Source organism: Peromyscus californicus, unplaced genomic scaffold (genome assembly GCF_007827085.1).
Source record: "Peromyscus californicus insignis strain IS unplaced genomic scaffold, ASM782708v3 Scaffold_23__1_contigs__length_62951481, whole genome shotgun sequence".
NCBI classification, from domain to species: domain Eukaryota; kingdom Metazoa; phylum Chordata; class Mammalia; order Rodentia; family Cricetidae; genus Peromyscus; species Peromyscus californicus.
This window is the reverse complement of record NW_026294534.1, coordinates 15,114,754-15,142,524: the sequence shown is the minus strand read 5'-3', so window position 1 is coordinate 15,142,524 and position 27,771 is coordinate 15,114,754. Positions and strand designations below refer to the sequence as shown.

The 27,771-nt window shown below is 48.3% G+C and overlaps 1 protein-coding gene across 1 annotated transcript; it reads right to left on the bottom strand.

Annotated features, from left to right (window-relative positions):
* Positions 1 to 1,667: 1,667 nt before the first annotated feature.
* Positions 1,668 to 26,347, bottom strand: Plat (plasminogen activator, tissue type). The gene is made up of 14 exons (XM_052751831.1): positions 26,122 to 26,347; positions 15,237 to 15,324; positions 14,213 to 14,255; positions 11,595 to 11,732; positions 11,068 to 11,178; positions 10,590 to 10,764; positions 9,651 to 9,742; positions 8,017 to 8,191; positions 6,635 to 6,720; positions 5,224 to 5,419; positions 4,962 to 5,098; positions 4,734 to 4,874; positions 4,113 to 4,276; positions 1,668 to 2,551 (listed from the first exon to the last, which is right to left on the bottom strand). The coding sequence occupies exons 2-14, from the start codon at positions 15,309 to 15,311 to the stop codon at positions 2,393 to 2,395; spliced, it is 1,692 nt and encodes a 563-aa protein (XP_052607791.1). The 5' UTR covers positions 15,312 to 15,324; positions 26,122 to 26,347; the 3' UTR covers positions 1,668 to 2,392.
* Between the last annotated feature and the right edge of the window lie 1,424 nt (positions 26,348 to 27,771).

Genomic DNA, 27,771 nt, shown 5'->3' with positions numbered 1-27,771 from the left:
TCAGTCTCACTAACCCTAGGGTCTAAAGAAAAGCTTGCCCAGCGGGGGGTGGGGTGGGAGCCAGCTGCCTTGGGCAGGCCTGGGAGCCTTGCTTACTGCTGTCCTCAAGCAGCATTTTCCGGAATGGGATGAGATGTATTTCTTAGATCAGAACACGAAGGGAGACTTACGTGAAGTCAAGAAATCTGTGACCTAGTCTCTGATTCAAATTGATAGAACTGGTCTGGAGACTTCAGCGATTTTGGGAAACCACTCAACAACTCCCCCACCAAGTTCTTGGGCTACAGTGAATTTCTTTTGTGAGTTTAAACTATTTTTCTTCTAAGAGCCTCTCACAGGGCAGTACTGACAACCCCTCAAGAGATAAGAAAGACGTTTCTTCCTAAAAGAAACATTTACCCAGCCACACCCGAGAGTAATCGTTACATCATGAGAGAGTCTTGGGACTAAGATGTGGCGAAGCGAGCTGGAGACCACGGCAGGAAGAGACGTTGTGTCCCAAGAGTGGTGAGACAGTGTGCAAGGGCCAGCAGGGGGTCAGCTACAAAGACCGCCCACCACACCAGGCCTACAGTTTGATCCAGCCTGTGGCAGGAGAAATGACTTCTGAAAGTTGTCCTCTGACCTTTACACCTGCGCTATGTGTGGACACACCCTCAGACCCCATATCACACACACTAAAGGAGCTACTAGAACATTCAGGACATAAGCAGCATACTGGTGTGCACTGGTCTGTGAGCTAATTGTTTCCGAGGAGCAGAAAACAGAACAGAATGAGGGGAGAAAAGCAATCGGGAGAGTAGTGTCTAATATGGACCATCAGTTGAGCCGTTGCTGTGTTGATAAGGGATGGCTTGGGGTTTGTCTTCCTCTGTGTTGCTATAGTTACTGTCCACAGAGTAATGCAGCCATCGACTCAGTCTGTGGTCATAGTGTGGTTGATTTTCCAGATCCCTCTTCATTCATCACCTCCTGGAGCAAAACACACGTTTTGCCCTGCAGAGTCCCTAGCATCCGATCTACAGTCCTGATCAAGTTCCGATCAGGTTGGGGATATAGCTCTGTGGTAGAGTACTGGTTTAGCACACCCAAAGTCCCAAGTTCAATCCCCAGTGCTGCATTTGCAGGTGCCTGCCACTATAACCTGAGTCTAATCCCCAGGATCCACATGGTGGAAGCAAAGAACTGTAGGTACCCTCTGACCTTCGCGTGTGCATCAGGGCACTCATAAAACTGTCCTCCCCCACATATAATAAAGACAGACTGTCTGTCATTCCCTGTACTCTACTGCCTCTTTGACCGACAGGTCTTTGTTGTTGCAATAGTGAAATCCTGGGTCTCAGGACTGGCCTGCCTGCAACTGCCCAGTCTTACCCATTGTGTGAAACCCTTCTGAGTCCTACTGTTCCCGATGACCCCTTCTCACTCTCACAGCTGAGTTCTAGTGAGGTCTCTGCTGTGCTGGGACCGGCTCCAATCTACTTCATTTCTGTGAATGCCTCCTGCCCATGCCAGCTTTCCCCACCCCGTTTCTACTGTTGGTGGCACCCAGAATATTGCCTTGGGGGTAAGCAGGATTTCCCATGTTTGAAAGGAAGTCTTTCAACTGACTCCAAAAAAAAAAAGAATGGGGAACACAAATAAACCATGGATACATACCATTTGAAAAGTGTGAAAAATACCTCTGGGTTTATTATTTAAGTACAATATAATACAAAGTTATGGTAACAAAGTAAAAACTAAAATAGATTAATATATAAATATGCTAATGCTACTTCATCAATTATTAAAATCACATAGTTCTCCCAACCATCTATAATGTTTATAAAGATAAAAAGATTTACACTGTATACAAAGGAATACCTCCCAAGAGTTGAGGAGTGGGAAGGACGTGGAGAATATTTGATTTCAAGGGTTTTATAGGGCTGCGATCTGGCCAGCCAACACTCCTATCTCTTCTGCTGGGCCCTGCTGTAACTATAAATATGTATCCTTGTCCCCAATGCAAACTTCTCTCCTGAAAGATCAAGCTGTGTTTTACTGTTGAGACATGATCTTGTGTCTCGTAGTCCAGTGTACAAAATGGCGGACCAGGAGAGTGGACTTTGGTCTACCTTTCTCTTTTAAATCCTAGAGTTATGGGAGGGTTGGCATTTTCCCATCTTCTCATCAGACAGACTTTATCCTAAAGTCAGACCTTCATCCCTGAAAACTTAGGAACTGTGAAGTACCGGTGAAGTACGCTACGTCCTCTCCTACAGACCCTCCATCCCTCTGCCGAGTGGCAGTCTAGGAAGATGATAAAGTAAAGAACGTTTGGCCTTTTAGGTGTGTTTTCTATAGAAGGGGAAGGTAGGCCCTCCTCCGGATCCAAGGAGCTGGGTTTTCTTGGTCATTGCTTCATGTTGTCTTGAATCCAGTCTAGGTAATTAGTAACCTTTGTATATATCCCAGGGACATCCTTCTGCCCACAGCCAATGCCCCAGCTGATGATACCAACCAAGGTCATGTGTTTATTGATCATACACACCAGAGGTCCTCCGGAGTCACCCTGTGGAAGAGCATAGATTAATTGTTTGTACATATGGCAGAGTATTTGGATGGCTCTTTGTAGTACAAAGACTGTAGCCCTCAGAGAACTTGGTTTAGGGAGAGAGACTTGAGGCTACAGATTAAACTGTATCTTAATTCTGGTAAAACAGCATTAAGAGCCTGACACGGTGGCACATGCCTTTAATCACAGCATTCAAAAGGCAGAGGGAGGTGAATTTCTTGAGTTTAAGGCCAGCCTGGTCTACAAATAGGGTTCCATGACACTCAGGACCACACAGTGAATGAGATCCTGGTCTCAAAAAAATCCAATAAATAAATAAATATCCACTAAAAACCAAAAAACACAGACTTAACTGTTCAGAACTGGGGTGTGGCTCAGCAGTAAAGCAGTCACCTGACCTCTGAAAAAGCCAAGAGCTCCATTCTTAGCACCCAGAAAACAAAAACAAAAACCGCTCAAGCTTTATAAAATCTGATTTGAGTGGGTGACATGGTGGTGCACATCTTTAACCCCAACACTTCGGAGGAAGAGACAGGTAGCTCTCTGTGAGTTCGAGGCCAGCCTCTTCTACACAGAGTTCCAGGCCAGCCAGAACTACATAATGAGATCCATCTCTTAAATAAATAGATAAATAAATAAATAAATAAATAAATAAATAAATAAATAAATAAATAAAGTAAGTGTGATTGGGACTCTGCTACTAATTAGTTGTATGGCCTCAGTGAGCTATAATTCACTTTTCCTAATCAGGTGGTTACTATCCAGGTCTTAATGTGAACGGGTGCTCTGTGCTGGTTACTATCTGGGTGTTACTGTTAGTGATGCTCTGTGCTGGTTACTATCTGGATGTTACTGTTAGTGATGCTCTGTGCTGGTTACTATCTGGGTCTTAATGTCAGTGATGCTCTGTGCTGGTTACTATCTGGGTCTTAATGTCAGTGATGCTCTGTGCTGGTTACTATCTGGATGTTAATGTCAGTGATGCTCTGTGCTGGTTACTATCTGGGTCTTAATGTCAGTGATGCTCTGTGCTGGTTACTATCTGGGTCTTAATGTCAGCGATGCTCTGCCTGTTACTATCTGGGTCTTACATCAGTGGTTACTCTGTGCTTACACCCTAGCCCCTTAGTAATCAGGAATTGTGAGTACTAAGTCCAGTGAGGACTGAGAACCTAAAATGCTTTGCTTCCCAGGCACTTTAAGAACTCTTTCTCACATCCTATCAGTATCTTGCATCCCGGGGGCATGCCTTTCCTCATCCTACAAAGCAGGTCCAAGTTCCCCAACGCCTTCAGAAGACAAAGATTTAATTATGTTGCTTTACCTATCATTTCAATGGGGCTCGCAGGGAATTTCTGTGCTAGGTGGAGTTTCCTGTCCACAAACTCAGTTTTGCAGAAGTTCCCTGCAGTTTTGATTTCTTAAGTTTGAGGACCTTTGACCTTTCTCTATCATTTTCTCCCAAGTGTCACACCCTCCAGCGTGGCTCTTACTCTCCCCGCTGCTTAAGAACCTGCTGCAGAAAGGAGGACCCAGAGTGTTTGGACAGCATGTTTACCTGGCAGGCGTCATGGAGGTCTTGGGTGCCTCCACTCCGGGTGTCCCCGGCACACAGCATATTGTTTGTGACGGTTTTGTTAGACAAATGCTGTGATGTACAGCGGCTCGATGGGTACAGCCTAACATGAGCCTCCTTCAGCCGCTCAGAGAAGAACGGGGACGCTGAAAGAGAAGGTACAGATGGCTTAGGGTCTCAGTATCACTCAGAAGCCTTTTGGACAGAGAAAGCTGGCTTTTCCAGTAATAGTTGACATTATTAGAAAACTGAATGACATACCCAGGGTCCCACAACTAAGCCAGATGCAAGCTGGGGACACAAACTCAGCCTGTATAATTCCAGTATCTAAGAACACATCCACCTTTACACCCTTCCTGTCTGTCTCCACTGGACTGTAAAGCTCTTCAGAGCGCTTCCCTGTCCCAACTTTCTGTGACCCGCACACAGTGTCCCCAAGGAAGCGGATGGTAGCTTATCATCATACAGACAGGCAGAGTCCTCGCCTGCATTTCTCTGTGTCATGTCAGAATGGGGACCAGAACATTGTGTGACCGCTTCCCCTCCATCGGCCTGACTACCACATGATAGATGAGGATGGGACCAAGACTTCCTTCCACTTACATGCCTCATGCTTGCCGTAGCCAGACAGCTCACACTCTGTCCAGTCAGGAAGCTGCAGGTTGGGGTCAGGGAGGCAGGCCGTGCTGACAGATCTGCTCTCCTGGGCACACTGTTTGGAATCTGACCTCAGCTGCAGTAATGCTGGGAGGAGAGGAGTGAATCAGGGAGGAGGGGGAGGGGAGGGACCGGGCTGAGAAAGAAGGGCGCGTGAAAATAATGGCATTTTACCAATGTCGTTATCGTAAGTGTCGTCATCAAATTCCTTATGGACTATATATTTTTCAATCTCAAATGTCTGCTCCTCTTCGCCAGGGACCACCCTGTATGTTCTGCCCAAGACCACTTTAAGATGCTGGGGAGGAAACCTAGCAGAAAAACACTATTAGGATGTTTTGTAATTTTTTTTTTTTTTTAATTGCGGTTGGTGTTTGCCATGAGTGACTCCCATGGGCTACTAGCTCCAAAGCCTCAGAGAACGGGAAGCCCATACCTCTCCAGAAAGCAGTGGGCTGCAGACAGCACCCAGCAGGGACTGATCAGCACTCCTCCACACAGGAACCTCTCTCCAGGAGACCGCCTGTTCTTGACAAAGATGGCAGCCTGCCAAGGGTGTGAGGTGATGTCTGTGAAGAGTCCTCCTTTAATTCGAAACTGAGGCTGTTTGTATTGCCTCAGGCCACAGGTGACTGGAGAGGAAAGAACAGGGGAGGGGGAGGGGGTCAGACCTGCAGTGTGGGCACAGAGCTGAGAGAATCCACCATAGCTTTTCTTCCGTCAGAACCTTGATTTTTACAGGCTACTGCCCTTCGGCACACTGGTGCAGAATGATGGCGAAAGCTACCCCTTTCCTTTGCTGAGTGCAGTGATTGCCAAATATCATAGATGTGTATCTTAATCCTTCCCAACTAAATTGCAGGAAGTCAGGGAAACTTTCACTGGAGGTTCCAGTAACACCAGGACTAGACCCCAAGTCTTTCTGACTCCAAGGGAATCTTTCTTCTGTACATTCTGTACACCATTCCTTCCGATCTTGCCTACAGTGATTTCTTGGTTTAAGATACCACACAGGCTTTAGGCTTGCAGACTTCCTTCTGAGACCCCTTTTCTTTTCCATCTATTCAGCTTGATCTATCCTTCAAGGCCAGTCAAGTCCCACTGCATCACAAGGCTCTTATTAACACGGTAGCCTTTGAGGTCCTTGTGGACTTCCTGAGATGAACCCATCACAAATGACCTTAGCTGGGAGCTCAGTTTATGCTTTACTTTCCAATTAGAGTCTGCTCTTGGAGGAACACTCTGGCTTACCGTGTGTTCATGGGAACAGGGTAGTAATCTATTCTTGGGCAATTTCCAAACTAAACTTTCGTGCAGGGGACACGTGCCAACTTGAATTTTCTGGCTCCCGTTCTCCATTATCAACTCAGTTCCCCTGTGTTAACTGGGCTCTGTGGGGATGTGGAAGGGCACAGAACTCGGTAGGCCACATGACTTCTGAGGGCGTTTTCAGATAAATGGACACTAAAGTGTCCCTGTCACCAGGCTACTGGAGAAATGTAACAGCTGCTATCTAAGGAGCCACAATGTGAGACCTCTTTCTCTCCACGGTCACCAGGACTATCAGCACCTTCAACAGAGGTAGCCAGAGAGAAAAGCTAGGGCCTATTGCATTTGAAGAGAAAGTGATACATTGGTCTTCCTTTCTGTCCCTCCTTATTACCCCCGACGGATCTGGACAAGTATGACTGTCCACCCTAGCTTCAGTCACCGCTGCCCCAAAGGCCTGGCCTTCCTGGAGGTCCAGAGGTTACAGAGGCTAAGAGGGTGGTATAGACACAGGGGGTGGCAGAGAAAATAGTGAAGAGGTGAGCCTGGGGGAGGGGGAGTGGTGGAGTGTCTCTTACAGCATGGGGACACAGCGCAGTATTCCCACGTCAGCTTTCCGTCCTTCATCACGTGGCACCAAGGCCTGGCATCCCCGTCTGGGTTCCTGTAAAATAAGAGTTCGAGAGTTTCAGTGACAGTCACATCTCAGGAATAGAAGGAGGCCAGTCCCGTAGCCGAAGCAAGAAGCCCGGAGCAGGGACCCCAAGCTCTGCTCCACTCCAGCAGGCCCACCCTGGGGGAAGAGAATTCCTTTGAGCTTCTGTTTGTTGTATGAGTGGCACAGTGTTGGGGAGAACTGGAGCTGCCCTGTGGGGAGGTTTTTACAATAGAACATAATGGAAAAGAATAGGGCTTTTGTTTGTGAAATCTCTGTATCCGTAGGCCGGGGAGATGGCTCGTTTGGTAAAGTGCCTACTGCATTCTCATGAGAACCAGAGTCTGAATTTCTAGAACTCACATAAAAAGCCAGCAGCTCTGGGTCTGGTGGAGCACACCTTTCATTCCAGCACCCAGGAGACAGAGGCAGGAAGGTCTACAAGGCATGTCTTGTCCACACAGTGAGTTCCAGGCACGCCTTGTCCACACAGTGAGTTCCAGGCAAGCCTTGTCTACACAGTGAGTTCCAGGCAAGCCTTGTCTACACAGTGAGTTCCAGGCAAGCCTTGTCTACATAGTGAGACCTTGTCTGAAAAAAAAAAAAAAAATTCAGGCATGGCAACCTGCTCCTGTAATCCCAGTGGGGGCAGGAGGCAGGGGTTTCGGGGCAGAGAGCAGGTCTCTGAAGCTCAGTGGCCAGCCTAGTTTAGTAGATTAGTTTCAGGTTCAGTAAAAGACTCTGTCTCAAAAAATAAAGGTAGAAATCGAGAAGAATAAAGATACCTGATGTCAACCTCAGGCCGCACACACACATACACACACACACACACACACACACACACACACACACACACACACACCCCTATGTATGTATACATGTACCTTCATGCATGTGCATACACCCACACTAACAAGTACACATATACCCCACTCTACTCCTGCCAAAAATAACAAAACTGATGTATCTTGTTTCTCAAAAATAAGTCTAGGGCTGGAGAGCTTCCAGAGGTCCTGAGTTCAATTCCTAGCAACCACACGGTGGCTCATAGTTATCTCTAATGGGATCTGATGCTCTCTTCTGGCCTGCAAGTATACATACAGATAGAACACTATATACATAAAATAAATGAATCTTTAAAATTTAAAAAGATTGATGTATATAAGAAATAAGTTGAATTGTAGAAAACTAATAGGTTTGTCTAGATAATGTCCATTATCTTTCATGCTTAACACTGGGTCTTCTCCCACCCGATAACCCAGTCTCTCTGCTAGGAGCCGACTCCCTTAGATCACGGCTACATACCGGCAATAATTATGTCTGCCCAGGCCGAGTGCCTGTGAGTTGGTCCTCCATGCCGTGTAACTTTTGCCTATCAGGATCATGGAATTCCACGGGAGGCAGGAGACCTTAGATGTAGTGAGGCTGTGGGTGCCACGATAGGTTAACCCATTTCCAACGTAACATTCTTCACTTTTTCCTGGAACAAAATATATCTCAAGTTAAAGCCGAAGTGGTTAAATGTTGATGTAGCAAGCTGCGGAGGTTCATCAGGAAGGGGTGAGTCCCACCCGTGGTGACGGTGCTGAGAGATGCTGTGAAGGCGTTAGAGGGGTTACCGGGACAGTCCATGGTGAGGGGGCCCGGGCGCTGCCGTGGGGTCATGCTGGCAGCTCTGCCTTCTCAGCTTTGCTCTGCCAGCCTTACCCACTTCCGTCTATTTGCCCCACCCTGTCCTTGTTCCCCTCTGTGTGAAACTGACCATGTCGGCCTCTCTACTTCACTATGGTGGAAAGGTACCTGTAAAGTTATCCCGATCCTTGAACCCTAATGTTGACCAGAGGAGGAAGGGATCAGCAAGAGAAATCAGGCCTGGTACTGGAAACCTAGCCAGCTACCCAGGGCTATCAAAGTCATGGTATTGGAGGAGAACCTATAGCAGCCATTTTACTAAACCAGCACAATCCCTAATTACATTCTAAATATTTGTCCTCATACCCAGAGGTAAGTGTAGTCCTGACCCCTTGTCAAGGAAACTTCTCTTCAGAACAGAGAGACAGATCATTATAGAAAGAAAACCGCAACCAATCAAAATGAAGAGTTGTGGAGGCCCGTCCCATTGGATACAAATACTGCACCCAAGGCTCAGGAATCATTTGGGAAGAGGGGGCGGAAGGACAGCGTAAGAGCCAGAGGATCAAGGAGTTTGCTATGAGTCTCCTAGGAATGTCAGAAGCCACACCCATAAAGTCTCACCAACATGACTGCCTAAACAAGAGCAACAACAAGAGACCTGCCAAGCAGATGGGAGAAAGTCCACGAGGCCTCAGCCCGGCACAGAGAACTACAGGTGAATAAGGAATGCTGAGAACGGGAAATATAGTCTTCCCCAGGGAAGAACACACCAATTGGTCATCGGTACCAAATAGCCCTGAAAACATACATACAAGTAACTAAAGTTAAGAATATATATACATATATATATATATATACACATATATATATATATATATATATATGCATGCATGTAACAACAATTAATGAAAAAAAGAGGCCATGAATTTTTAAAAGAGCAGCAAAGTGTATATGGGAAGGTTTGGAGACAGGAAAGGGAAGAGGAAAATGATATTATAGTCTCAAAAACTAAAAGAAATAATTAAAAAAAACAAACAAACAACCCAAAAGGACTAGAAACCATGGGTTCAGCTTCATCCTATGCTTTATAGATGAGGATGTTGATGGGAGGTAGGGAATCAGCCCAAGGCTAAACAAACCCTAGCAGACAAGCTGGTTGAGGAGATAGCCTTTCGGCCGCTTCACTCCGCAGCCACAGTGGCTAGCTCCTAGCCTGCTCCTTCCTTCCTTGGGCATGAAAGGACAGTTAAATTTACAATCCTTGGAGATACTTCAGGGGAAGGTGCAGGGTAGCTGTCACTCACCTTTAGGGCAAGCTGGTGTGCTGCAGAACTCTGAGGTATACCTCCCTGCCTTGAAGACGTAGCACCAGGGCTTCGCGTCTCGGTCGGGGTTTCTGAAAAATCAGCCAGGGAGGACCGGTGAGGGTTGAACAGAAAGCCTCTCCTCCTGGCCCAAGGACTAGACACGCGTTTAGGGGCAAGGTTAGTGCATCATGGGCCAACTGCTGTCAAGTTTTACTATGTTAGGCACGAGTATGACTTCATTGCGCCCTTGATTGGGGGATTAAGCACATTATAAGGAAATGTATAAGGGTGCCAAGTTGACAAGTGTGTACAATTACTGCCCGTGTGTCAACACGGCTGACATATAGTCTCAGGTATGTAATTAGACAATGACCCAGGTACTGCTATAAAGATGTTTTGTAGCTGTGGCTAACATCCACAATCAGTTGAGTTTTAAGTTATCCCAGACAAGGAGGGTGCATTTTTGTCTTGACAGTTTAAGGCCGAAAAGCACCAAGAAAAGCAATGGCAGTTCCTGCCTGTTCCCAGCCCTACAATTCCAGATTCAGATGCCTACCCAGAGATGTGAATTGATGCCTTCAAAACTACCTCTTCTATCTACCTACCATCCATGTGCCAATCTACCAGTCACTGATAGATGAATGCATTGATATATCTATCGCCATCATCTATGTGTCTATTTATGTATGCATATACGTATCTATCATCTCTCTACCCATCTACATATGTATATGCAGTGTATGCATTTACATATCTATATAGCTATCTGTATCTACCAGTCTAAGGGGCATCAGCTCTGCTTTTCTAGAATACATGATCGATTGGCCAGGTCTTCCTCTGAATGTGGTGTTTCATACCAGACACACACACACACACACACACACACACACACACACACACACACCACACACTCACCCTGTGGAAGATACCTCTCACCTGCAGTAATTGTGATTCCCAAGGCCCAGCTTGATGGCATTCGGCCTCCTTGCATTATAGGGCTTCAGGGAGAGAACACTGCTATTCCAGTTGACGCATTCGGCCCCGTTTTCTGCTGTGCTCCACGTGCCCCTGTAGGTGATGCCCTGGTCCTGGAAGCATGTGGCTCTGGTATCTGATTGACAAAAGGACACCCAAGGGCTCTCAAAGGAACCTCTGCCTTGCCTCAGCACAGTGGAGCAGGCTGGCTGCTGAAGCCCCTGGAGCTCATCGTGAGCTGGGCGGACAGGGTCACACTGTGGCCAAGAGAGACCCTGACTGACCCTTCAGGCTCTGACCACTTGGCCCAATACTGTCCTTCTCGAAATGACCTCATCTCTCCTCCCCTGTCCCCTGCCCTCCAGCACACAGTTCCTTTCCTTCCCTGGTCTGTTTGAGAGGAGAATGTCGCTCACACCCACCCAACCAAAGTGCTCACCTATGTCACAGCGTTTCCCAATAAATCCATCAGGGCACTGGCAGACAAAGTCTGAGAAATACAGGGCCTGCTGACACGTACCCCCATTGAAGCATCTTGGCTCACTGCAACCTGTCGAGTGTGAACAAGGAAACCCCAAACTACTTTCAAAGCCGCTCCAAGAACATAGGAATTAAAATCGCAGAAGTGTTCTGTATGTCAGCCACCATTCCACAGTCCACAGCGCAACTAACCCCACTGCCAACTACACAGCATGCGTATTGTTTCCCGCTCCACATATATGGACACTGAGGCTGGGCAAGTGAAGGCTCCCCCCACCCACCCACCCCACCCCCTCCCCCCACCCCACCCCCTCCCCCCACCCCACCCCCTCCCACCTCAGTTTCCTGGAGTGCCTTCACCTTGGCCTGGGCAGATCACACCCAAAACATGCTGAAGATCTGACTGTGCTAGGAAGCACTGAGGAAGGGTTCGGGGCCCTGAGCCTGAGCTCCGGTGCAAGGCCTCCCTGAGAAGCTGGTACGTACTTCTGACAGGCACGGAGTGGCACTGCGCCGAGCCGCCGATGCACCTGCAGTATTCCACCCTGCTGCTTCTGACCACGGGGCGCAACCAGGACTGCTGCTGTTGGTAAGTGGTCTGTGTTTGCTCGTCTCTGCAGGTCACTGCAGCACAAAACAGGGTGGTCGCGTCAGGACACGCGCAAGAAGAGAGGAAAGCCCTACCACCCCGGACTCCGCGTTCAACCCACAGTGAACCCTCTGTAGCTCTTCTGTGGTGAGGCCTAGAGTCTGTCCTGAGCATGCGTGGTTTCCTTGTCACTATTCCTTACAAAATACGTCATAGTGCCCCGTTATTTTTATATCTGGGACCACAGCATTTAGAGTATATTAGACATCATGGATAATCTGCAAGTGACTTAAAGTGTATGGGAAGATGGGTTTTGCACAAATACCATGTCATTTTACAAAAAAAGATTTAAGCATCTGTGGATTTTGGTACCCCAGGGAGGCCCTAGAACCAATCCCCAGTAGATACGGGTGACTGTAATCTATTGTGTATTTCTCAGAAATATGATGATGATAGCAAATACTTTTTTTTGCCACTAGAACTCTTTTATTATTATCTTCCTTGGATGAACCTTTATTTTGAGATAATTTGACTATTAAAATAAATTTATATTAAGGAATAGTCTATTTTCCCACTTTTAGTTGGTAATTTGGGGGATAGTGGTGGTGGCGGTGGTGGTGAACGCCTTTAATCCAGCACTCAGGAGGCAGAGGCAGGCAGATCTTTGGATTCAAGGCCAGCCTGGTCTACAGAGCAAGTTGCAGAACAGCCAGGGATACACAGAGAAACCCTGTCTTGCAAAAGCAAAACAAACAAAATCAGCGAAAACAATACCTCTCTGTGTAACTCACTACCAGGGTTTCCAATCTGTAGAGTATTACCATTCAGAAAAAACGCTTTATGCTAAAGTAAGGGAAACTGGCACTTACGTCTGTCCGAAAATGTGCCACTTTAATAGAATTTTTCATGTAATGAAACTATAGCAGACATTTAGCAACCGTTTTTCTAAAGAAGTGTTGACTTGGACCACAGGGTAACTGAAAGCGGGATGAAAGAGGGCACATCTGCCTGTGTTTTGTCTGTCTCCTTTACTTTGAGTCAGACACTGACTCCGCTGAGGTTTATTATTCATGTAGTGTCCACCCCCCCAAAAAAAAAAAAACCACCCAGTGGTACCGAGGAATTCTATTCCTCTTCAAGTTGAAGGGACAAAGATTAGAGTCCCCAAGGCTCCAGATTCCAAAAGCTGCCTAAAGGTCTCCAATCATCTTCCTAAGCCTGCAATCACCTTGGCTTTCTCCAGTAACAGCAGAGCCTTGCAGATAAACCCCACCCCAGGGAGAGCTGTTATCCACAAGGAGGAGGCTGAGCCAACAAGAGGGACAGCATCTCAGCGGGAGCCCGCTCCCCTCTCAGGCCTCCTCTGGAGCAGAGCTGCTCCATTCTGCATACCTCTAGTTCCTTCTCTACCAAAAACAGGAGCTTTGAAAGCACCACAAGGGACAGTCTTGGAACACTGAACCCCTTTCTTTGTTCTTTGGAGTTTAGAGGAGTGTTCCAAAGCTAGCCTTGGTGGTACATGGCTGTCATCTCAGCACTTAGGAGGTGGAGGCCTGCACCAGTTACATGGTCAGTCTCAGTCCAGACTGGGCTATATAATGAGACTCCATCTCCAAAAACAAACAAACAAATTACAAAACTAAAAAATTAAAATGAAAGAAAATAAATGAGACAGAGAGAAGGGCCTAGCACCCCCTCACCTCACGAAAGAAAGAGTGAGGAGGAGGGGAGGGAGGAGACAGAGAAAGACAAAGAGAGAGAAATGGAGAGCTGGGGGAGGGATGAGTGGGTAGAAGGAAAGAGGGAGGGAGGGAGGGGCAGAGAGATAGAGAGGGGGAATGGTAGGGACCTGAGGCTGGACTTAGAGCTGGTTGATTTCCAGTCAAGAAAGTCCGTTGGGGGCATTTTTTACTCTTCTTGGAATCCTGATGGAAACCTGTGCTTTCTAGAATCAACTCAAGACAGGAACTTAGAAGATTTCTGTGAGGTAGCCCAGGTCAGTTATTCCGATTTTACCAACAGGAAGCGATGGAAACACAGGGATGGTAGCAGAGGTTAAGTGGACACAGGCCGGGAACACCTAGAGGACTGGGCAGCAATGCATTCCCAGGTTCTGCTGGGGGACCTTGGCAGCCTCTGTGAGTCATCTGTGTCCTTTAGGGCTGTTCTCTCATCTCTATATCAAATGCTTTGAGCCATATTGAGACGGGGTCTTGCTGTGCACCCCAGACTGGCCTAAGCTTCCCAAGTGCTGGGATTATAGGCATGTACGTACCACCCCCACACAGCTATATGTCACCAGCTTTATTATCCCAGGACAGCCTGATTAGGTTCCCCTGGAAACTGGGCTGGTTGGCCCCAGCTGACTGACAAACGGTGAGTAAGCAGGCATTTCCACAGAATCACCTGGGAAGATGTCATAACCATCCCACAAGCCGGTACTGGATGGAACAGAGATCCCATGAGTGTCAAAAGCATTATGAGGCCTGGGCCTGCCTCCCCATCCACCCCTTACCTTTGTAGGACCGGGCTCCTCTTCTGAACCTGTTGTGCATTCCCTGCAAAGAGACCAGGATGGAGGAGAGGTCAGTGCAGGCCGGGGAAGACCAATCAGGAGCCATCTGCTCATGAGCTCCCCTTCAGGTAAGTGGTCCGGACAGAGCACCTTTTTGTCAAAGTCTCTGCTCTTTCTACACACCTAATGCCACCCAGAAGAACTTGGGGCACAACAGAAATGCTTCCGATTTGTGTTGTCCAATGCTGGCGTCACTGATCCCATGTGGCCATAGACTGCTTAAAATGTAGCCAATGTGACCAATGAACTGAAACTCCAATTCTACTGAGGTCATTTTATATTTAAGTAGTGGCGCATGGATTGTGGATTCCAGAATGGGAATCCATTTGCATCCTTTATGTAGCTACTGGGATGCCCCCTTCTCACAAAAATCTTGTGCCCAGCTGTTGCCCATTTGGCCTTACACAGTGCCCTGTGTTGAGGTGAGGTTTTGGAAAGCGGGTGCAGCTTCTGTCAGCGTACCTACTCGGTGGTTCACGATGCCTGTCTTTTCTTAGTACCCTATGGATGCATTCAAATACACCCCCATCCCCAACTGGGGACCATATCCCTGCCCTAGGCAAGCTCTTTCCCACTGAGCTTCACCCTAGGCCTTGGTTCTTTGAAGCCTACGTTAAGGTCAAACCTGTGATCTCCCCGCCTCGGCCTCCTCACTGGTGGGATTGCAAATGTGTACCACTATTCACTGGCACACACATTCTTTAACAAACTGGCTCTAAAGAAGACAGTCAAAGGCACAGAAGCAACGTTAAGAGCTTTTCAGTCACAGACGTGCTCGGACTTTTCTGCCCGGTCTTGGATCGTAAGTATTCTACCCAGAAGGGAGTGTGTGCGGTATGTCTGTGACCACTCCTCGGAACTTCTCCCAACCCGACATGCTTGGGAGAAGCATGAACATTGGGTCACACCATGAACATCTGTAAGCTTGGTGGCCCAACGGGGTGAGGCATGGAGGTGGACCCACCTGGCCAGGCAATGTGAAAACCACTCCACAAAGCAGCACTACACACAACAGCTCGGTCTTCGTTTGGCTCCCCATTTCTTCCGTGTCCCTTAAGTTTTAGAAGAAAAAAACAAAAGCAATTATGCATGTGATGTGGGAGGGCAAAGGACCGTAGGAAATTCAGGACCCTGTGACTTTATTTCAGGGGAGCCTTTCAGCATTGACTCTTACAGACATTGTCTGGAAGATTTTACACACGTCTGTCTGTCTGTATATATATATATATATATATATATATATATATATATATACAGAGAGAGAGAGAGAGAGAGAGAGAGAGAGAGAGAGAGAGAGAGGGGTGTGTGTGTGTGTGTGTGTGTGTGTGTGTGTGTGTGTGTGTGTGGAGAGAGAGAGTGTGTGTGTACAGGTAGCATGAGATTTACCACCTTAATTATTAAATATTCAGCTCAGTGGCATTAAACACACACACACACACAGCCATGCACTCATCTCACCACCCATTTCCAGAACTTTATCCTGGTGAACTGAAATCCTTTCGCCATTAATAAATGGCTCTTTGCTCTCCCAACCCCTGGCCACCACCGTTCTACCTTCTGTGCCTGTGATTTTGACTACATTGCGTACATGACAGACATGGGCTCATACAGTGTCTGTCACTTAGCACGATGTCCTGAAAGGTCATCCACACTGCAGACTTCTTGCCCGTTTGGAGGCTGAATGACAGTCTGTTGTTGAGATCATGATTTGCTTACGCAGTTATCTGCTGATAGGCAATGGTTGCCGGAAGTGGTTTTTCCCAAGCATTCCTGTGGCCTGAAGAGTAAGACAGACCACCTCTGGCACTTCTTGGCCACTCAGGGGCCACATCACCTGGGCCTGACTTCCTGAGAAGGAACCCCGTCCTGGGATGAGCTAGGAGTCACAGTACGGTCTTCTCTAATTGTTGTTTTTTACTCTTTACTCTTTTAGGGGGCCCACCACCCAACTCCCAAATAAGTTACACACAGAGGCTGATTCTTAATTATAAACACCTGGCCTTAGCTTGGCTTAGCGTCTAGTCAGCTTTTCTTAACTTTAAATTATCCCTTCTACCTTTTGCCTCTGAGTTTTTACCTTTTTCTATTTCTGTGTATCTCTCTTACTCTGTGTAGCTGGATGGCTGGCCCCGGCATCCTCCTCCTTCTCTCTCTCCTTCCTCTTTTTCTCCCAGATTTCTCCTCCTATTCATTCTCTCTGCCTGGCAGCCCCACCTAGCCTTTCTCTTGCCTCGCTATTGGCCATTCAGCTCTTTATTAGACCATCAGGTGTTTTAGACAGGCAAAGAATCACAGCTTCACTGAGTTAAACAAACGCAACAAAAACAACGCAACACATCTTTGCATCATTAAGCAAATGTTCCACAGCATAAACAAAAGTAACACTCCTTAGAATAACTAACTACCTCAGAAGGAGTTGTGGAGATTCTATTACTGGCATGTCATGGTGCCAGGTGACCTGCCTCAGATGCCCCAGCTTTGGTAACTGTAATGGATAATCCTGCTTCTGAGGCATGGCCTTCTCCCATCAAAGGGGAGGCTCCCTCCATGTTGGCCCCAGTTCCCTTTGGAACACCTGTCTCTTTTTATGTAGACACACAGATCTGGTGAAGAGCAGATCTACAGCAACAGTGGTGGCATCTGCTGTTTGCTCACTGAACTGGATCTCTCTTGACCCCCCACCCCCATCCAGTCTCCACTCCCCTTCCCCCACGCTTTCTGCTTTTGGTGGCTGAAAGTAGGTTAGTTGGCCCGGTTCTCTTGTGGTCTGGCCAGCCCTCTCACTCCTCCGTCCACAGCATCAAAGCAGGACTTTCCTCCCCTGACTCATTTCCCTTCAGTCACAACAACTGATTCCCACCACTACCCACTCAGGCCCCCCCAAGCCACTGGCTCCGAAGTTACCAGCATCCATCCTGCCTGCCGACTCTGCTTTTTGAAAAGGACTGACTTTCTGGAGTGCCACCTAGCCTCTTCATGTGCCCCAAGATCCCTTCGGCTCCAAGGTGAAAACAGAAAAGGAGGCTGAGCTGGGAGACTAGTGCCTGCTGCGTTCATCTGGAGCTGCAGGGAGGGAGCACAGAGCGATAGTGAGAATGTAGAGGAGCAGAGAAGGTGGTTCAGTAAGAAAGTGCAGGATGGGATGATGGCGATGGCCACGGTGGAGGGAGTGTGGAGCCTCAGAGGAAGAAGTACAGAGACCCAGGGGAGGAAACAAAAAGCTGTGTGGGGAGAGAGTGAGCGCACTGGAGATGAGCTCACGAGGAGTCCTGTCCTGCGGGACCCACCCTCCGTGACTAGTGACTATTCTCCCTGGCAGGGATGGAAGGGCTCCCAGGATCTTTGCTCTTCTTGACCTGCCCCTAGCAGGGTTGACTGGGGGCTGTGGAAGCCTTTCCTCACTGAGGGCCAGCAGGGCTATAGCACCTTTCTGCCTTTGACAATTCCAAAAGGAAGGAAGTGGCAAGGGAGGCCACCCCAACGGGCATGTGGGATCTCTTCATGGGGAGTTTTCCCTTTCCCAGCTTCCTTTAACTTCTCTCTTTCCCAGTTTCCCCAAAATTCCACTTCACTTCGCCCTTAATTCTGTCACTAGAGTTCAGTGTAGCTATCCCCTGATTTTCCTGCCTTAGTTCCTGGTGGCCTGGAGGACAGGAAGAAACTGAACAGTTTTGCAAATGTGACTCAATGACTCAAGCTCTCTTCTTTTCACACCAGTCAGCCCATTGCGGGGGGGGGGGGGGGGGGGGGGGGGGGGGGGCGCGGGGGGGGGGCGGGGGGGCTTTCTAGTCTCTGCTCTAGAAACCTACTAAGTTACTGGGGTTGTTTCTGTGGTTCTGAGACAGGATCCGGCTGTGTAGCCAGTTTGGTCTTGATGACAGGGCAATGGTCCAATCCTGCTTCAGCATCTGGAGTGCTGGTATCTTAGTAACTTTCTATTACTGTGAAGAGACGCAGTGCCAAGCCCAAGGCAATTTACAAAAGAGAACATTTAAGGGGGGGATTGCTTACAGTTTCAGAGGGTGAATTCATGACCAACATAGCAGTATCATGGCAGCAAGCAGGCTGGGCTCTGGAGAAGTAGCTGAGAACTTACCTCTTGATCCATAAGCATGAGGCAGAGGTGGGGGTGGGGGATGGGGTGGGGAGCAAACTAGGAATAGTGTGGGGTTTTTAAACCCCAAAGCCCACTTCCAAAGACACACCTCCTGCAACAAGGCCACACCTCTTAATTCTTCCCAAACAGTTCCACCAACTTCGGACCAAGCATTCAAATATGAGTATGAGGGGGTCATTCTCATTCAAACCACCACACTAGGATTATAGGAGTCCGCCACCGTACCCAACTAACTCGGGGCTTGCTAGATGTCAGACAATTACAGAGTAAAAAAGTGCATCAATGATGCATATGCGCACCCTGCTCTCCCCCAAGAGGCCAGCTCTTTTTCTGGACAGCAGGACAGAAGGGGCAGCGGATAAAGAGGCGGAGCTCACAGACAGGGCTGGCTGTGAAGACTCCAACGGCTGCATGGCATCATAGTAAGTCCCTTCTCTACAGGAGGGACAGGAGCTCAGGGTTAAGGACTTGTCACTTGCTCGCATCTATCTGGGCTTTTGGCCTTGCTGGGCCTTGAGCCAGTGAAGATGAGTTGCGCATAAACAACCAATCTCTCTTTCTACACTGAGAGAATTCTAGCAGGCTGCTGGATGGGCCACATGGCATTAAGAGGATGACAGGGGAGTTAGTCACAAGCCAGATGAAAAACAGTGCAGCCCCAAAAGCAGGAGAAAGAAGGGGAGGAAAACCTGGAAGCTTGGTTTGATTTTGTGGAAACTGGGTGGAGAGGTCACGGTCGATGCTGGGACAGAAAATAAAGCGGCCAGTAGAAGTGTGGACCTAAACTCAAGGCCCAGAGGGTGAGAGTTTGACTCCATAGACTCTGGGCACCCACCAGAGGTGTTCATGGGTGCTCGTGGGTGGGGTTTAAGGAATCCATCTGAGGCTTGCTTTATGAGTACAAATATATAAATTTTTTTCTGTGTTCTCTTCATGTTGCATATATAGTAATTTCCCAGTATTATTAAAGAACTAAAGTGAAACAAAATAAACAAGCAAAAGGAAGGAAGGAAAGGAGGAAGGGAGGGAGGGAGGGAGGAAGGGAGGGAGGGAGAATAGAAGGGAGGAGCAAATGGAAGGGAAGGGATTGGGAGGCAGGGAAGATGTCTGTCTTAACTTTTGTTAGGCTGTTGTCCCTGAATACTGAGAGGGGTGGTAAAAATGGCTGTGAGACTGTCATCTCTAAGGTCCCAAAGTCCCGGCTCTGGCAGGCCCACCCTTGCACAAAATTGGGTTTTATGGATTTGAAAGAAGCACTTTCTTTAGTGACAGTCCAGCAAGTTGACATAGCTTCTGTTGTATGAATTAGAAAACGCGGGGTACATGGCTTTGCCAATAAAGCTCGGTCTAGATTTCCAGGAAGCGTGGTGTTGACGGGCATTCTTGGGGAGTGTGCAACCTGCACATCTGCATTTGTCAGTCGAATCCTCTTCTGAAATACGTGCTCATCTCATGGGTGGCTCGGCCCTTCCTGCCTGGGTGCAGGTGCAGTCCTGTGAGCTGCAGCAACCATGCACTGCTAACTGCCCCCCTCATCTGCTAATGATGGGAGAAAGGGAAGAAGATGGGGGACTTGCTCTAAGCTGGCTCTCCTTGGAGATGGATGGACTGTTTCCAAGAGCCAAGAAGAGCATGGACCATTTTGAGAGAGCGGAGATTGTATCAGAAGCGTGCCACAAGTCGGAAGAGTGCTTGATGGATGCCGGGAAGTAACTGCTAGATTCTGGATCAGACAAAGCTACTGAAATACCGATAAGCTGATTGACAGGAAGCTTTGGGAAAGGCAGAGGACATGTCCTCAGGGCCTTTGCATGGCTCTGTCCTCTTTACATCCCTCACACAGCCATCTTTCCCCAACAAAATCTGCTCTCAGGAAGGAATTTAATAACTCATTGAGAGGAAGGAAAAAAAATGACTGAATGAAGAGATGAATAATGATGCTGCTCCCCATGCTGAGATAGAAAATGAGCTCCCTGCAAAGCAAACCCAAGTGGCTGGACTTGGCGTCCTCCTCCAGAGCTGGTTTTCTGGGGCTTCTGTTGTGATATAAGTGGTAAGTGGATAGTGTGCTTTTATTCACACACTGGCCATAGTTCCCTTCTTTATAATATATGGGAAAGTGATTCGCAATAAAGGAACTCCGTCCATGTGGTCAACTATATACATTCAGTCGGAGATTGTGTGCAAGCTATGCTGTTGTTCATCTAGATGTTGGTGCACTAGAGGACTTGCACTTTGAACTTGAGCAAGGGAGCCAGCAGGTAAGACGAGGCCAGAGCCTGACAGGCCACTGGGAAGCCACACTGCTGTCCTACTTCGTACCTTACGCTACGTTGTACTGCTTCCGTCTTTGCCAAGGACGCTCCGGGGGTTCTTATAGCTTTGTCGAAAAATTTCTCGGAGAGCTGAGTTGGAGAGTCAGCTTGTAAGAGCAACAATAATCCCAAGATAACACATGGCCTTGAAGCCACACTTCTACCCACGCGCCACCGCCACCACAGCCCAGAAAGCCAGCCAATTAAGAGAAGTCTCCAGAACCCCTGCAACACCACAGACATGTTTCTAGAACAGATAAAGAGGTGAGGTGAGTTGTTAGTAGGTAGTGGGTCTAGGAAAGGGGATCAGGTTACCACATCAGCTCCCCTCTGGCCTGGCCTGGTGGCACACACCCAGAACCCTAGCACTTAGTGGCAGAGGGAAAAGGACCACAACAACTTTGAGGCCAACCTGGGCTACATATTGAGGTCCAGCCACACAGAGACCCTGACTCAAAAGAAAGAAAAAACAGCTTACCTCTCCTTGTCCAAGCAGAGACAGCCCACCCCACCCCTATACACGGTTCAGTCTGGGGCTTTTATTTGCCTCCCTGTGCAGGGAGTGGATATACCGGCGATTAAATCAGCATGCTGAGCAAGCTAGGCTCTACCATTGACCCACATTCTTGGCCCTTGGTTTTTTTCTTTCTGGGGCCTTATTGTTTGTTTCTGTTGTTGTTTGGTGTTAGACAGGATCTCCCTAGGTAGCTCAGGCTGACTTAGAACTTGCTGTATCCTTCAGGCTGGTCTTGAAGTTTTGACCTTCCTGTGTTTGTTTACTGGATGGCTGTATGATAGGCATGCACCACCACGCCCAGCTAAACTATTTTCAAAATCGGCCAGCGTATAAGAAACTCTAGCGCTGATGAGACGCTTCAGCAGGTCGAGGCAACGATGACCTGAGTTCAAGCTCAGAGACCCACGTGGTGGAGAAGAGAATCAACTGGAAGTTGGTCTGTGATCCCAAGCATGAGTGCTCATGCATGCACACACACATACACAAACAAATGAATAAACAAATAAATGTGATTTTCAAAAGCAATTCTTAACTTCTCAAAAAAAGTAATTTTCCGTAGGTCAAATGCTTATCTTCTCTTTTCAATTTTGAACAGAGTTCTTTATAACAAAGAGAGAATTTCCCCTTCCTTCCTCCCTCCCTCTGTCTCTGTCTCTGTCTCTGTCTCTGTCTCTGTCTCTGTCTCTGTCTCTCTCTCTCTCTCTCTGTGTGTGTGTGTGTGTGTGTGTGTGTGTGTGTGTGTGTGTGTGTGTGTGTGTGTGTGGTTAAACAAAGAGAGTCCAGGATCCATCTAGGCTCCCAGGCTCCTTTCACTCCCTAAAGTGAACCCCACCCTACCCAGGTGCAATGAATCAACCGTGAAATGCCCCTGGCTGGTAACACTCTTGAATCAGGTCATGATCAGAAGGGCTCATCATGCCATTCCACAAATGAATCTGAATTTTTCCAGCCTTTCCAGAAAGCAGCGCTGCAGTGAATGAGAACTGGGCATGGATGAACCCACATCCCCACTTACTCAGCAGGGATCTTAATGCCAACACTTGCCTGGCATTGGGTTTTCAAAGCACCTTATGTTCATTAATCACTTAAGACAACATATCTCATTTTACAGATATGAAACCAAGACAGAACTTCAAAAGCACTCTCTGAGGTGGTTGGTAGCTTGGGGACTGACACCTGCCTCCTGAGTTATCTCAGTCTCTGAGTTGTTGTTGTTGTTGTTTTGTTCTTCTTCTCTCTCTCTCTCTCTCTCTCTCTCTCTCTCTCTCTCTCTCTCTCTCTCTCTCTCTCTCTCAAGTTTCTGGAGCTGTGGGTTGCACCCAGAGCCTTGCACATACTTAGCAGCACATGCTCAACCACTGACCTACAACCCAGCCCTACTAGTAACAGAGAGAGCTAGCATTTCTCAATGCAAGGAACATGACCCTTGAACTCTCAACTTAGACCCCCCCACCTCCCCCCACCCCCCTGTTTACAGGTCTGGATGGGCAATGCTGCTTCTCCGAGTCTTAGTCTCCTGGGCTTCCTAATGAGCTAATCCTTTCCACCTTGGGTATTTTTCCAGAAGTTAGAGAAGTAAGAGATACAGATCCTGGAGACCTGATGCATGGCCGGTATGCACTGCACTCGTCATGAATACCCTTGTCAACAGCTCAAATTGCTTGAAGCTACTGATAAAGAAGAAGTGCCAAGCCCTCTGGGGTCCTCACAGTCTTCAAGAGTTAATAACAAATTTTCCTAGCTCATATGACAGATGACAGAATTTGTCATGCCCTTCCTTCATCAGTGTTCAGAGAGCAGTATGAACAGGAGCCATTATTTCCTGAGAGCAAAGTGATATCTTGTATCCCATCTTTAATCTGTTTTCTTCTGTGTCTTTTTCAGGCCAATTTACACCACACACCAGGGCCTCAAAAGCTTTTTGGGAATTTGGAATTAGCAGCTGACACATCTAGCCACTTCCGTGTGGTGTCCTTAATCCTTAGGTGTAAGCTAACAGAACATTTGCCTCCACATAAAAGACTTTCAGTACAAAAGTCTACAGTGCGTGGGGCCAGCCTAACCTTGCAGTGATCACTTCAGGGGCCCCAGGTGGACTCGGGTCTTCTAGGTCAATCCCCAGAGAAAATGCTAGAGGCCTCTGTCTGATGTGTACCAGGAGCATCGCATAGTCAGTCTGTACACCTCAGTCGGACCTGTCAATCACAGGTCCCCCCCAGAATCTTGGCCAGTGGCATGGTAAGCGCTGCTAAGGACACCTAGTTCCTTAATTACTGCACGGAGAAGAGCTGGCTCCTGTTTCCTGGGCTGCGCTGACACAGCTCTCCTGGGCCGCCCCTTCAAACATGCCAGAGATATGAGTGCTACATGCCCAGCATTCTGCTTCATTCTCTGTTCCAGTAACCAGGAATCGAGCTTAATCTTACCTTGTGTTCCTACCTATGAAAGTCTGTCTCCCACAAAGGTGAAAGTAGACAGTTGGGCCAGTATTAGAAGACGATGGCGTTTAACCAAGGCTCTGAGACTCTCTACTTGTAACTTCCTTTTTCTTTCTTTCCTTCCTTCTTTCTCTCTCTCTCTCTCTCTCTCTCTCTCTCTCTCTCTCTCTTTCTCCCTTTCTCTTTCTTTCTTTCTCCTTTTCTTTCTTTCTTTCTTTCTTTCTTTCTTTCTTTCTTTCTTTCTTTCTTTCTTTCTTTCTTTCTTTCTTTCTTTCTTTCTTTCTGAGATAAGATCTCATTGTATTCCAGGCTAGCCTCGAACTTCTGATCTCCTTGCCTCTATCTCCAGAGTGCTAGGGATCACAGGTGTTCGCCACCACACCCAGTTTATGTGGTGCTGGGAATCAAGCCTAAAGGCTCCCTGCATGCTAGGTGCACACTCTGCCAGCTAAGCTACAGCCCCAGCTCTGGCTCTAATTTTCTATAAATCTGGGCCATCAGCACTCTGGGTTTGAAGTGAGACCTGTCACATGGCTAGCTCGAAGCCGGCATTCATTCTCCGTTTCTGTGTTTAGTCACTTCATGCAGAATTTTCTGCCAATATGCCCAAAGCAAATGGCCCCCCAAAAGGAATTAACAGAATAGTCCAGTTCTTCGTGACCCGATTTTACCAGACCACAGCTGAAATCACTCAGAGAAAACAAAGAAGCGAGAAACTATTCTGAGACAGTAGATGCACAGTGGCCGAGCAGTCAGATTGCAGTAACTATTTCAACTCAGACCGCAAACGGCTCTCACTCACAGACTTGGTGTCTCAGAGAAGTGTGGGAATTTTACGATTTGAATGGACTAAGCCCACTGCCATTGCTGATGAGCCACGTTGCAGCCTCCACCACAGACTGAAAACAACCACATATGTTTTCACCCTAAAGCTCACACCAGTTCTTCCAGTTGATGAGCCCTGCACGACTCTGTGAGTCATTTTCACTCCCTGGCTGAGCACACTGCGCTCTGAATGTATGCACCTCTTCCTCTCCTCATCAGTCCCCAAAGCCTTCGCAGAAACTCGGATGCTCCTCAGCCCTTCCCGGCTGCATCAAGCATCCTGGGTCTGGGAGGAAGCAGACCAGCTTCACAGGAGGCTTCCCAAATAATCTGGGGGTGTCCTGGAAAGTCTGCCCTAATCCAGCTTTGGTGTATGGTGTGTGTGTGTGTGTGTGTGTGTGTGTGTGTGTGTGTGTGTGTGTGTGTGTATGTAGCTAGTATTGCTTCTACCAAGAGACAGGCTGGCTCTCCTGAGAACACTTGAGGTGGAACAAACTGATGGGCAGAGGGAACTATTTACATTTTAGTGTTTCCAATAGTCTGTCTGGGATTGAATATGATTTAACCCCGGCTGGCTGTATGCACTCAGCATGCTGCTGACCTGCATTGATTGGTTCTGGATAGGCCAGGGTCTGGAGCTCAGCAAAACATTCCTAAATAGTCTTTCAGTAAGTATATTCCATGCATTTGTGATTGTAAACCCCCACCTGAACCACACACACACACACACACACACACACACACACACACACACACACACATTTTTTTTTGTATATGCCCCCACCCCATTATCCGATGCGGAAGACCACTGTATCATTCCAAACTGGCCACCAAATAAACCATGGCTACGGCATTTCTTGGCACTGAGGTTTGTTCTTAGTTATCTGGGAGCTCTGCATACTTTTCCTTCCCTCCCCCACCCTCCGGGGTCCTCCCACTGTCTCAGTGAGGTTAGGAAAACAAAGGTCCTGAATCCCGAGAGATCCCGAGAGCTTTTAGACTTTTCCTACCGCAGCGTGAGAAAGCAAACGCATTGGTGCGTGATGAGCAAGGGGTGAAACTGACTGGTAAAACGTTGAGACGATGTGATGGACCGGGCGAGGGACCAGACGCAGTTTTGCATCCTGACTCCAAGTGGTAATGAGAGGTTCCTAAAAGTCCCGACTTCTCTCTCCCAGCACTTCCTGCCTATTAATCATGCTGTCCAGGCGAATCCCCCTCCTTGATGCCCAGCCTGTTTCTTAGCGGGGCCACTGAGGAAAGAAGGCAGCCATACAGCATCCGCCAGGATCCTCTCAGCTCTCCAGCTGAATGCAGCTACTGCCCGTTAGTGCCGCTCCCATTGTCTATTCAGAGAACCCGAGTCATTCTGTTTACTTTCTCCCCTTACTGTGCAAGCAAAACTTCTGCAAGAAACGCATCTCTCCTGTTCTCTCCCTCTAGGAACCCCTTCAGCTTACCCGGAGTCATTGCAAAAACCTCCCCCTTAAGTGTGGATGCTAGCTGGTCCTCTTTCTGCCCGAATTACAAATCTGTGCTTCCAACAAGCATTCCTTCACTGGCTCAGTTTATCCCCAAACACTTCAAAAGGAGAGAAGAGGAGTCGGCTGTGACATAGGCGCAGAAATGCAGCTTACCGCGAATGCTTGCTTCTTTCTCAGCCTTGCAGGGGCTTCTCCTTGGCGCTGAGCTGTTGGGTTACCGCAGGCTCGGTCTCCCTGAACAGCTCAAGCCGATTTTAAGGGTGAAGGAGGGGTGGGGCCAGTGGCTCCGTGTAGGCGGGTTCCTCCTGTGCCGGTGGGTGCCGGGTGGACCGGGCCACTCGAAGAGCCAATGGAGCAGTCTGTGTCTCTAAGGAGGGGGAGGAAGTGCGCGCGGAGGAGCACAGCCAACCTTGGCTTGGCGCCAGCTTGATTATTCACCGTACTGATGTCATCGAATCACAGGAATTTTCAGAGTTGGAAGGGACTTAAGAATCATCCTGTTTTCAAATCCTGGTCTCAAAGGCCTAAAAGGGACTCTTAGGCTCGGCTGCTCTAAGCCCCTGTGGTGACTGACCATGAGTTTATAGTTCTAAACAGCCCCGCCCGACTAGGGATGTCTTCTGGAATTTGAAGAAGTTAACTACCCATCAAGGACTCGTGGACACCAGGCAGCCGTGTGCGGGGTTGGGAGTGACTGGGGACAGTCAGCACATGACGTCAGGGCTGTTGATGCTCTCCCTACCTCTGACCTGCTACTCTCCCAGGCCGCTGGGCTGAGACGCTTCCCCGCCACTTCTCAGCGGAGAGCTCTCAGGGAATGGAGAAAAGCGAAGGACAAATGGAGCAGGTCTTTTCGGCGTCGGCCCTCTGAAATTCCATTACAAGCCATCCTTCCCCTAAGCCTTCCCCCTCAATGAAAGCTCCTGAAAACTGCCCTCCTGATGGCCTACACCCTTTCACAACCGACAGAAGCCTCCATGGTCCCGGGGCACCAAGACACCCAAAACTCCAGTTTAGTCTCCCTCTGCAGATGTCTGCACATCATAGAGGCTCGGCAAGTGACCTCTGTCTGTGACTCTTGGCTGATGAGTAGCCAAGAGGAGCGTTTCTTAGCAGTCATAGTTGCTCCAGTTTTGCTGAAATACACACAAAGGACAGGACCAGCTAAAACCGGATAGTTCCAGAAACCTCAGCTTTTATGTTTCTACCGTCCATGCGTTTGTTTCCCCGTCAGACTCCAGGGGAGCCCCAGACGCCAGACATAGGGTAGGGCAAGCTGAAGCCCTGACCATGGGAACTTTGATTTTAGTCAAAGGATTGCATGGGGTGGGAAAATGAAAATAAATCTTGGTGACCTCACATCCTGGGAAAATTGCCTAGAAGCCCTTTGCTCTGAAGAGAAATAAAATCCACGTCTGATAACAGGGATGGGTGGGTGAGAAGTGTGGAAAAAAGAATCCCTAAGGCAGGCTTCTGCAGTGGGGGTCCTCTCTAGAGAGAGTGTTGTGGGCAGAGGGCAGTGGACAGCTGATGGGCACCGGGACAGAGACCAGCATGACACCCATCACCAAAGGAGAAGTGATGTGGTTCCGAGAAAAGCCCAAGGAAAGAGACATGGGCAAGAAGCTGGCTGTGTGGCTGCGAACCAGGAGGCAGGTGTTCTGTTTACCACCTAAGAGGGCCTCCTTTTAAAGGGAAACACCCAGCTGGGGTTATTGGAGCATACCCTGGTGGCTGTGCCCCCTCATGGCATGCCATGGCTGGTCCTGTCTCGAAATTAGACCCTACCAAGATCCAAGGCTC

Excerpts from the sequence above, each read along its gene's own strand:
- Plat (XM_052751831.1), bottom strand. The coding sequence starts at position 15,311 with ATGGGGAGCCAAACGAAGACCGAGCTGTTGTGTGTAGTGCTGCTTTGT. Across the intron at positions 9,743-10,589 it reads GGGAATCACAATTACTGCAG|AAACCCCGACCGAGACGCGA; the intron begins GTGAGAGGTATC and ends CTGATTTTTCAG. Across the intron at positions 4,277-4,733 it reads CTACGGCAAGCATGAGGCAT|CGTCCCCGTTCTTCTCTGAG; the intron begins GTAAGTGGAAGG and ends CTTCTCTTTCAG.